This window comes from Anser brachyrhynchus, assembly GCF_964034855.1.
Source record: "Anser brachyrhynchus genome assembly, chromosome: 1".
In the NCBI taxonomy this organism is placed as follows: domain Eukaryota; kingdom Metazoa; phylum Chordata; class Aves; order Anseriformes; family Anatidae; genus Anser; species Anser brachyrhynchus.
In genome coordinates, this window is record NC_137694.1 from 76,887,189 (window position 1) to 76,898,761 (window position 11,573).

The window sequence follows — 11,573 nt, forward strand, 5'->3', positions numbered from 1 at the left end:
TAATGACCAGCAGTAGGACCCAAGGGAACAGCATGAAGCTGCATGATAGTGTCCTCCACCAACACCATTCATTATTCCAAGTCTCTGCTTTTTTTCCCCCCCCTAGATCTTTCTGTATTGGGATATTTCATGAATGTTGTTCAGAGCAAGTGTCACAAATAAAGGAGTATAATTCTCAGCAACTTGCTTTTATCACCCTTTTATCTTAGCCATTTATTTTATGGTTAGTATCAATTCTGTAAGTGCACAGAAAAAAATTAGAAAACAAAACTTAAGGATATTTCAGGAATCTGTTCTCTTCTGTAAGAGAATCAGCACTTGTATAGCTTCCAAAATTGGACACAGCAGTTTAAGGCCCAAATCTATGACCATAAGACTTCAGCCCAACTAAACACTGGGACTTTGGTAATCAAGAGAAGTTTACTGATACAAGACATCACTGAAAACTAGACATGAGTAACTAGTAACAGGCAAATAAGTCAATCTACATAAGAGAAGTGTAAACAGCGTAAGTTTTTCCCATAGCAGGTTTCTAGATCTATAGGACCCTTTCTCTAGGTTTCTGTAGGGTAATGGTAAACAAAACCTTAATGTTGGCATATTTTTGATGGGTGGCCCACAGGAAAACCCCCTATTCAATTTCTACCCACCAGTAAAGATATCAGAAAAGAATCTGGGCATAAACTACACTTAAATCATTATATCAACTGAAAATATTATAAAGAAATGGCTTCCAGTAAGACTGTATTAGTGAAATCCTACCACAGGTGACTACATTGTTTCTAACTTTATAACCACACACGTCTATCCTTTACTGTCTGCCACAGACTACATGAAAGTAGAATGTATTATCTAGAATAAACTAGAAATACCAGAAATAAGTCGCTAGGACAACAAAACATGCCTGAAAGTTGCTTTATTTGTTCATAAGGTCTGTGCGTTACAGCAAGCATAAGTTTAGCTACTGTAGACAAAAGCTCAGTCTGGAAGAGCATTAAATGTTAACCATAGAGATGTATAGTGAGTAGAGAGCCCACATTTGCACACAACACGCTGTTTTTCTATTGCTGGAATTTAACATTTGTGAATTACATATCTTTGAGATCTTTCTGGATGCTCCACAATGTATCTGCACTCTTTTTCAGCTGAGCCACCTCATCATCCTTCAGCTTTTGGTTGATGACGCTGGTCAATCCGGAGGCACTTAGGACACAAGGCAGGCTCAGGAAGACATCATTCTCAATGCCATACATGCCCTGCCACAAACAAGATAGTACATTACTGACAGAAATCCATAACTCCAGATTTGCATGTCAAGAATCTTTCTGACAGACCTTAAAGCCTGCAGAAAGCAGGCTTATTTTATAGCCTGCAGAAAGTTCAGTCAATGTATTTGAAGATACAAAAAGCTATTATTTTAAACCAAATAGCAATACTGAAATAGATTTCAGAAATTCTACCTCTAAAAGCCTCAATTTTGTTTATATCCAGCAAGCAGCTGACAAGTCTCAGAGATACAGAATTATGGTATGTTGCAGTGACAAGTCTGTTTCCTGACTATAGAGGGAGCTGTAAGTTCAGCTTGCTCAGATTCCTTCCTCCACAAGGGATTATGCAACTAGTACAGATATATATATATATAAAATCAGCTATACAGGACATGCTTTTCCCTACCACCTTTGCTAGGGGGTGTTAAGTGGAATCACAGCTGGGCCTCCATGAAGTTTTCCATTTTTGCATGGAGATTTTCTTTTAATGAAGCTGCATACCATGCATAGCAAACTTTACACAAGGGTAATACAATACTAGACAGTACAGAGCACAGTTTGGCTCCAGACTTGTTATAAAGGTAAGCTAAGAAGAGAAAAATTGCAACAGTAAGTTCCCTGTATAACATTTCAAACTCAGTACTTTTTAACAAAGCTTCCTTTGTACATCACCTTGCTGACTGTTTTAGTCTTTTCATAGTCTAGTTTCTCCCACAATAAAAACATTAACTAGAGGATCCAATTAGCCACCATTTCTTACCTTTACCAGTGTTGACACTGAATGAACCCGGCACAAGTTCTTCAGCATGGTCTCACAGAGCTCAGCAACACTAAGGCCAATGGCCCAGTTTGTGTATCCCTTCAGCCTGATTACCTCATAGGCACTAAGGAAACATTGAAATAGTCACATTAAGATTTAGTATTCCAAAAAGTATATTGAAGACGCCTTAAGATAAACAAATGTTTCCCATTTAAAGAAGAACTCCTGTGATATGCTAAGTTTTAGAATTAAAACATTTAAGTAAGTCACATTTCAGCATTACAGTATAAAATATGAAGTCTACATTATCCCATATGTATATTAACAAAACCCTATTGTTCTCTCAGCTGAAAAAGAGAAAGATTCATAGATTCCATGTACAAACTATTATTTTAGTTAAAGGTACAAAAACAGAAGAAAACAAATTCCTTATTCAAATCAGTAGGACAATGGCTTAGATATTCCAGATGTATTCAGAACAATTAAGTAGACATAAAGCTGCATACCACCCCCCACATCTTAATTGTTTTACCCAATGTCTGAAAGCTTTACACCAGCTTAGTGAGACAGGTAACTTAGGGACATACATATCAGCTTTTTGACAAATCACAAACAAAAGTTTTCCTAAGAGTCAACTCCAATGCTCTGCTCACAGAAACATATCACCTTTTCCCACCGTCTTGCTCCCTTTGTACAAGGATAGCCATGTAAGAAATTATTTGCAAGAATGCAAGTGCATACTGGTTCTGTAAGCCCTGCAGTACTCAAGTAGGTACATTACACAAGAGTTGGAATCAACGCAGGAAAATAAAGCTTACCAACTGAAATCCTGCATTTCTGTGCTTAAACTAGTACTTCCACTTGTGCAACCCCTCCTAATATGAGGGCATTAAAGCTGCAGCAGAATAGAGATGCAGCATGCAGAAATGCTATTTCTAGTATCAAATGCATCCATAGAATTCCTTAACTTACTATACCTTTCAACCACTTGCTTGTGGACTTCTTTCCAGTTCTCACTGTCTTTGTCAGTTCCCATGGCAGGATTCAGCTCCAGGAGAGAAACGCCTGCCACATTAACTCCGCTCCAAACAGCCACTACAACAGAGAGAGGACATAAGCTTCCACAGCACTTCACTAGGCAAAGCAGAGGATTACTTGCTAATATAAACTTGAAATAAAGTCATAGCAGCTAGAACCACAATAGTCTGAGAAGAAGGTTTTCTGTTTTCATTTAGCTATGGTTACTTCTGAGGACTCTGGGCACCAGGTTTGATAATATTTTAGTACTGGTACAGATTAAACAACTGACAGATCTTTGAGTCCTCTGGACAAGTACTTTTCAAGTCAGAAACCTCAAATCTGAGCAAATAGGCACATCTTACTTGTTCAGCCTTTTAAAACTAACTTTATTCAAGAATTGCAAAAGTATGTATTTGCTGTCCCACACATCAACATGAAGATATTCTCCAAGAACTGTACTCTATTTCCCTGAATAACGGGATAGCAATATGCAAACTTAGAATACCAGGAGAAGAATTTGCAAGTCTCTTCACATCAGAAACTTACAGACACTCTCCCCTGTTCCTGCATAGTAACCAGGAAATTTCCTGGTTACTTCAAAGCAAAAGCAGATGAAAGTGAAGCAGAACAAGCTCTGTGTATGCTCAACCAAGCTCTGCTTTCATGACAGCACTGGGCTGGCTTCAGTTAGTACTGTAGTTGATCAGACACTACTTTGATCAAATGCAATGTGACATTGAAGATGTGCCTCCCTTACAAAAACAGTACTACAATTTAAAGCAGCACCCATCTTCTGGACAGCTGTTCTGCTGCATCTTTTCAGGCTTGAAATAAACATGAAAACTAAGATGAATAAGCTTCTTTCATTTCATGATTTTCAAATTTACCTTTTTAAAACCTCTTTAAATACCACGGAGGAGTCACAAAATAAGGGAAGGAATAGTTGTTAGCTTGAATCTGGATTGTAAACCTTTTCTATTATTTACAACAATCTCTGCCACCCACCTAGTACAAACTAATACTGCTTTCAGAAGAGAATCACGTTACAGACCATATGTTACAGTAATCCACAAAAACTAAGGATGAAGTAGTAAACTATAGTCCTTAGGACACAGCACTACATTGGTGAAAACTGGTCTTTTCAATTCAGGATTTAATTATACATCCTGAATCACTTGCATTGAAAAAAAGCATAGCTGGATTTCCTGGACTTTGTTGTCTTATGATCTTGATTAAGAGACAGTGTAGTGCCAGTCATTCAAGCTCAGCCACATCCGTTTTCGGATTTTTCTAACACATTCAGCCTCAGTCTGTAATACTGTGGCCAAAACTGCTCCTTACCACTGGAATCACCATGTTCTCCTAGAATCCAGCCATGGCAGCTGGTTGGGTGGACACCAAGTCTCTCAGCCATCAGGTAGCGGAATCTAGCTGTGTCTAGATTGCAGCCACTTCCAATCACACGGTGTTTTGGCAGGCCACTTAGCTTCCATGTGACATAGGTTAATATATCAACTGAAAAGAAGAGCATGCATAGTAAATGAAACCGTTCACATATACCAGAAAGAATGTTCCAGCAAGCACTTTATTACAGGGATAGGGCAATCAAGAGGACACAAAACATAGACAGGCTCATTGTTCACAGTATTTTAGACCTATCCTATTTGCAGGATTAAGATGAATATATCACTTAAGCTTAGGACTCATCTAGCTAACACTCAAAACATATTGAGGAAGGCCTTTGGATATAAATATCCTACCAGCCAAAACTGCAGGAGCTTTTTTTTGGTCACAGCTAGACCCCTAGGGCATCCAGAACTGGGACAGAACTCTTTATCTATCTAAAGACAGTCAAGCAATTTCCTGAAGTAATGCCACCTTCCACTTTACAATAACAGGCAAGAACAATTTACAGTAAAAGTTTGAAAATTATGTACTATTTCTAGTTAGTAACTACTTCAGGTTCATTTATTGAACACATCTGTCCATTAAATAGTTTCTGCACTGAATACCTTTTTAGTATGGAAAGCCAAATGAGCTCTATGCTTTGGCTGCATGTGTCTCTAAAAATAGTTTAGGAAAACAAACCAATTAAGGTTACAGCAGACAAGAAAAACCCATCTCTGTAGCTCAAAGCAACAATAATGAACAGACAACAATAAGTTTTGACTCCAAAACTCAAGGAGAAGCCAGTTCTCAGGAGGAATGTATTTATATATAGATCATTTGCTCAGGCACCAAAAGCATGTAACAGGAAGGTGCAAACTGCACTGAGACTACATGTGGCATGCCCACTAGGCATTGCTTCCCTACAGCCACAATTGGCACAGTTTCTGCCAGGGCCAGAGCAACCTATGTATAGACTACAGAGCACCTCCCTTTCAAATAAGTACATTCACTCTGGCTTCCAGGTGCCAAGCTGCATCACAGTTCTGGACACAGCTTTGTCATCTCACTGTTCACCAACAGTAGGGCTTTCCACTCAGGACAGGATGTGGACAGTGTTATCAGAGTTACAGCCCAGACAGATCTGTCATATTCCAGTGCTCCTGAAGTCCTTTCTAATGGGCTTACAGTAGTTTCCACTACGCCCACTAGTTGTACAAGACAATTCCACACATTCTAAGAAAAAGCAAAGCAAAACAATTCTAGAAAAGCAGTGTGCAGTTCTCCCCCTGCAGCTATGCTACAGGAAAGGTCTTTAATTTGAATTCAGCCTTGCTAGAACAAAAACAATGTTTTGTGACTTGATTTTTAGATAAGTTTAAAATTGCCATGTTATTGTACTTGCATAGTAACTACTTGCTTGGTAAACCAATATTTAGTACTACTTGTATACTAGCTAATTGCTTAAACACCAGCTGAGTTGGTAGTTTTACATGCACTACTCTGACTGTCAAGTCAGCCTTAAAAGCAGTGTCAGTTCATTGCCAGAGCTCTATAGTAATGGCTTTACTCTGATGTTGAATCTAGCAAAGACAATCCTACAGAGACTTCCTACAAAGCATACTGATGTTTATAAGCAGCTTTAGGAATCCTGATGTCCAGGCTTTTCCAGGACAGTTAGATAGTTGTGCATGCTCACTTGTAAGTTATGAAAGATGTAGTTATTACTTATGTATTATATTTAGCCCACCATTTTTGTTCAGCACAAAGAAACTTTCCTGAAAATACAGATGTAGCTGTATTTTCTTACTTCAGTGTTATTGCAATTGTTTAACAAGCATGGTTTATATCTTAAAGGGTAAATTCTTCAATCTGAAGAATGGCCATAGTATATCCAAAGATAGTTATTTACAAACAGCTTAAGAGCTAAATGAATGTCTCCTGCTCATTCAAACCTTCAGAGCTAGAAATTTAAAGCTACCTACTGCTTAAGCCAATGCAAGAAAGGAAGTATCTACCATTAGATACACTCTTAAAATGCAGACTATGAGGAGTTCTGAATAAGTGTTCTACACTTAGAAGTGCTCTTTATATTTTAGTTAGCAACTACAAAGCAGACATCCGAAGTTATTAATTAATCCAAGATTATTAATCCAAGAGATTTCTATTTGAAAAGATTAATGAAACACTAGTTTTCCAAAACCAGAATTAATTCATAAGTACTTCAGAGAACTGTCTTACCTGGGTTGGAAACCACAAGAATGGTGCAATTGGGGCTGTATTTAACAATCTGAGGAATGATGAATTTGAATACATTCACATTCCTCTGAACCAGGTTGAGACGACTTTCCCCTTCTTGCTGACGAACACCTGCAGTTACTACCACAATCTTGGAGTTGGCTGTGACAGCATAATCTACAACCAAGCATGGAAAAGACTTAAATAGACTTATCACTAATTTCAACACCATCATGTTCACACAGGTATTCTGGGTAGTCTCTCCACCATATCAATATTCAAACCCAAACATGAGACATCATCCCAACAAATCAGCACACAGGTCTGGAGAATACATTCAACCCCCTCTGAATCTCAGTTCCATTATCCATATAAATGAACATTATTTCTTCTATATTAAAGTACTACTGCTTCACTAGTAAAAAAAACAGTTTTACAAAACTGCCACCCAAAATAGTAAGTTGACCATTAGAGATTTAAGAAAGCATGAATTGAGAGCCATTCCCATTGGGATATTAGTCTGAAATCTCACCCCGATTCATAAATTTAATCATTTTGATGCCCAGTCCTGAGTCCTGATAACATGAGTAATGCTCCACTATTGGATTTACAGAATACTAGTATTAATAAAATAATTTAAGGTTCTGAGGTTCACCTTTGTCTGCCACAATCTTATGAGTTTGAAGGAACAAGCTCCCATGCTGCAGATCCATCATTTCTCCTTTCAGTTTGTCTTCCAAAACATCAACCAGAGCAAGCTCATCACAAAGACTCTGAAGAAATAACAAAATTTAAAAGGAACCAATATATTATTAGCCATAGTTACTTCTGAGTTGAGCAATATAACCTTTTAAATGAACATGATAAACATCTGGAAGCATCCACTCTATAAAGACAAACCCATAGGACAGAACTATCTTGGTGCTACTACAAGATACACCAGAACAAAGTCACAGGCTACTTCAGAACAAGTTTATCAACCTTGTCCAGACTTTCTAAAACGTTACTTGTGGGTAGTTTTGACTGTGCAGCTACCCCTTTACCTGTATGCACTTTGTAACTTTTTTTTAAAAAAAGAGAAAAAAAGGCTGCACCTTTGAGTTATAAGAAGCCCTATAAACCCATTCAGTAGAAAAAGAGAAGGCCCATTTTAATGTTTAGACACTTAACACCATACTACTTCACTAATAAGTGTGTTTTCTTATTAGAAAACAGAATCTTTCAACTAACTTATTGAACAAAAATAGAACAGAAACAGACTGATTTTCCTTGATATTAGGAGACAGTATCAGGGAAAACAAACTAATTTTTCTTCCATTAGAGCTATTACAACATTGTTGCTTTGCAAAACAGATTTAGTCATATATGCTTGTTGTCCAGCCAGGTTAAGTAGGGAAACAACATCATGTAGTCTCAGAACAGGACAACAGTGAAACACAGGGGTGGAATAAAGATGTTCTTCTATTACAGAGAATTTCTATTACAGAGTTTTACCACCTTCTGAGAGAAGTGTTAGCTAACTTTGTAAATTCCATTATACTTTGAAGGCTTATAATTCAGTAAATTACACTGAGAATCAGATTAGTAGCTCTGTTTTCCTAGGTATCTGTATCCCATCTGAAGGTAGTTGTTAGGACATTATTATGCTATTGAAAGCATCACATCAAGCAAACTTCTCTTTGGTTTCATATAGAAAGGCAATGCTAATTTCACATCAAAATTAGTCATTAGCATCAACTGCACACTTTAAACATGTAACACTATTTACTGTTTTTCATCTAGAAGAATGTTTAACAGCAAGTATACTTAAGTCTTTCACTTCAGATTAAAAAAAAAAAATCACACTGGAGTCTATTGCTTTTTTGCACCATTAGCTTTCACAACTGAGTTGATCAAGTACTGGAGGAAAACCTCAAAGTCTAGGGGAAGGTGTCCCTGCTCACGGCAGGGGGAGTGGGAGTGGAATTAAGTGATCTTTAAGGTCCTTCCCAACCCAAACCATTCTGTGATTGTATACTCACTAGTTTACCCTGCAGACTATTTAAAAGCAAAGTAAAAGTCTCAGTTATTTAAATGTTATCAGAAGTATCCTTAACAGAAGTCACCGGCATTAAACTACATGTAATCCGAATCTCAGAAAAGAATGCATGCAGAAGTGTGATTATATATAAGTTTATACATACTAGTGATATGGGCCTGAGCACAGACCTTGCACCAGACTCTGCAGGCTAAGGAGCCAGTTTGCTCACTGAACCGGAGAAGTACCTGGAATAACTCCAGCAACTACTTTCAGGAATTTGCATCAATGTTGCCTAGGGAATTCAGCTTGCTATTAGCACACACAGAATAGAAGTCTACATTATCACCATCAGAAACAGCTTAAAATATTCTCATTAAAAACAGTTGCCTTGAGACTGTAGACCTTTCCACTTCTAAAATGGTACAGCAACAGTGACTTGTTTCTAACAGAGCTAAAAATAACTAACATGGAATTTTAGTGTCATTGAAATGTACATATTAATACTACAGGGGTAAACTGAACTTAGTATTAGCACACTACGTTACATAAAATCTAAAGCCATCTAAAATTCAACTGTGTCCAAATATTAACACATAGGAAGTTAGGCACAAAGTTTTATGCTATGGTTTAACAAAATTAGAAGACATTTTGGGCAGCCAACCATCTTGCAGAAGTCAGTCACATCTAGTTCAGTGACAAGAATTACATGTTTCTGTTATAAAAGCATTTTATATTACAACTTACATTTGCGAACGAATAAGAATAGCAGAAGCCCAGAGGTAATGAACTCCATCATGTCATAATCAAGACTGGAAAATTTAAGACTAGCTTTTATTCTAGGTTTGGTCCATACATCTCAGCAACTGTAAAACTAAACTTCTGAGAGCGCAATTTGATCCTGCATAGCGTACAATATTAAGTGCAGACAAATGATGGATTGTAATCAAGTTTACAGTAATTTACCTGACTTCTGGTCTGTTATACTTAAAGGCTACAGCACTGCTTCAGAAACAAGTGAGTTTGAGGAAAGCATTTTCTTTTTATATCTGTAGTTTTTAAGCAACAGTGAATTGTCTTTCTCTCCTCCATTACCTTTCAGCTTTAGTTACAAGTTATATACTTGTGAAAAAAGTTGTTAACTTCAATTCAGTACTTAGGTTCACAATGGCCTTTACTTACTGCCAAGGCTTAAATATTAGCAAGTCAAAGCCCTTGAACATTTTTTCCACAATTAAAATCAGTACTTCAAAACACACATCCTCAAGGTAATAGAGGACAGATCATCTCCAAATAAGAGACAACTGTTTCAGTAGCATATGCAAGATTTTTGATCCCAATATTGTGAGCTACTTGATGCAAGATCTACCACTTCAGGAGGGTAGGGCGTAAGTTTGTCTTCTTAGGAAGAAAGATAAGGCCTGTGACTCCCACTCATCTTTTTAAAAACGAGCAGAAGGAATCAAGTTTAACTTGGTCATAGTCTTTTGTTTTTTTGCAAATACTATGGACAAAGATCCTTGTTATGTGTTTACACTTTGCTCTAGGACCACAACCTGGGATTCACCTAGTAAAAGTAAACAGAAGTTAGAGTAACTTCTAGGTTCAGATTTAGTTTTTGAAGACTACAGGTAACACCTCTGTAACCAGACAACACCAGCTAAAGAGAAGTAAAGAAGCCCACTAAAGGCAGCAGTGATATTTTAACCCCTTCAGTTAGGGCACAGATGCATTAAGAGCACGCTGCAAGGGCACGTAGTCCTCCCATACTCCGCACCGACTTCTGGAGCGCCCACATTTGTTACTCAGTGGCGGAGCTCCACTGGGCAGCCTCCAGCTTTGTCATGGAAGAATTAAAGATGCGTATGTTCAAAAGAAAAAAGAAAAAGAGAAAGGAGGGCTCGGGAACAGGCTAAGAACGGTTAGGTTTATGGCTGAAGGCGGCAGGGCACCGTACCTTTCCGAGGATGCTGATGGCGCAGGCCATGCCCACCTGCCCGACGCCCACCACCGTTATCTTGCTGCTGGGCACCGCGCTAGCGGCGGCCACGGGGGTCATCAGCTTCTCCTTCAGGGTCGCCATAGTGTCCTGCGGGAGAAGGCTCGGGTCAGCACGGCGGGATACGACCCCACAACCACCCCACTCGTTACCAAGCCCCACATCCGTTACCGGCCCCACCCCCCGGCACCGGCCGCCTCCCCCCTTCAGAGGCCCGGGGCACCCGCTTCCCGGCAGCCCCACCCGGCCCGCACCCACCGGCTACGCTCGGAGCAGGGGGATGCAGAACCGTTCTCCAGCTGCCCTCGGCGCCCAGCAATGAGGGATCCGCAGCGGAAGGGGCGGCCCCCAACCAGCCGGGCCGCACCGCCCCCCACCGCCCCCCGCCGCGCCCCCGGGGCGGGCCCCAGCGCCGTGAGGGGCCGAGGGCTCCGCGCTCAGGCCCCGCAGAGGATGGGGGCTGCGGGGACACGCGGGCAGCACCTGGCCCTAATCCCTCTCTCTCGTGTTTGGGGCGCTTTAGAGAAAGCGTGGAGGGATTTCCACCGGCCCGCCGCCCCCCACGGGGCTTGTGGGGGTGCTTGTCCTGAAATGGGGGGGATCCCTGCAACTGGGGGTCCCTGCGCCAGCAGTCTCTTCAACCGGAGGTCCCTGCAGTGGGGGTCCCTACAATGGGGGTTTCTTCAACCGGGGTTCCCTGCAATGGGGTCCCTGCAACAAGGGTTCACTGCCACAAAGGGTTATTGCAATGGGGTATCAATATCATGAAGGGTTATTGCAATGGAGTGTCACTACAATGAAGGGTTATTGCAATGGGGTGTCACTGCACCAAAGGGTATTGCAACAAAGGGTTATTGCAGTGTTGGCCCACGGCAGCCAGGCATT

At 40.0% G+C, this 11,573-nt stretch overlaps 1 protein-coding gene across 1 annotated transcript; it reads right to left on the bottom strand.

Annotated features, from left to right (window-relative positions):
• Window positions 1–902: 902 nt before the first annotated feature.
• Window positions 903–11,103, bottom strand: LDHB (lactate dehydrogenase B). The gene is made up of 8 exons (XM_080587174.1): window positions 10,947–11,103; window positions 10,647–10,778; window positions 7,328–7,445; window positions 6,676–6,849; window positions 4,390–4,563; window positions 3,006–3,123; window positions 2,029–2,152; window positions 903–1,256 (listed from the first exon to the last, which is right to left on the bottom strand). Exons 2-8 carry the CDS (start codon window positions 10,770–10,772, stop codon window positions 1,089–1,091), a joined length of 1,002 nt encoding a protein of 333 aa, XP_080443300.1. The 5' UTR covers window positions 10,773–10,778; window positions 10,947–11,103; the 3' UTR covers window positions 903–1,088.
• Between the last annotated feature and the right edge of the window lie 470 nt (window positions 11,104–11,573).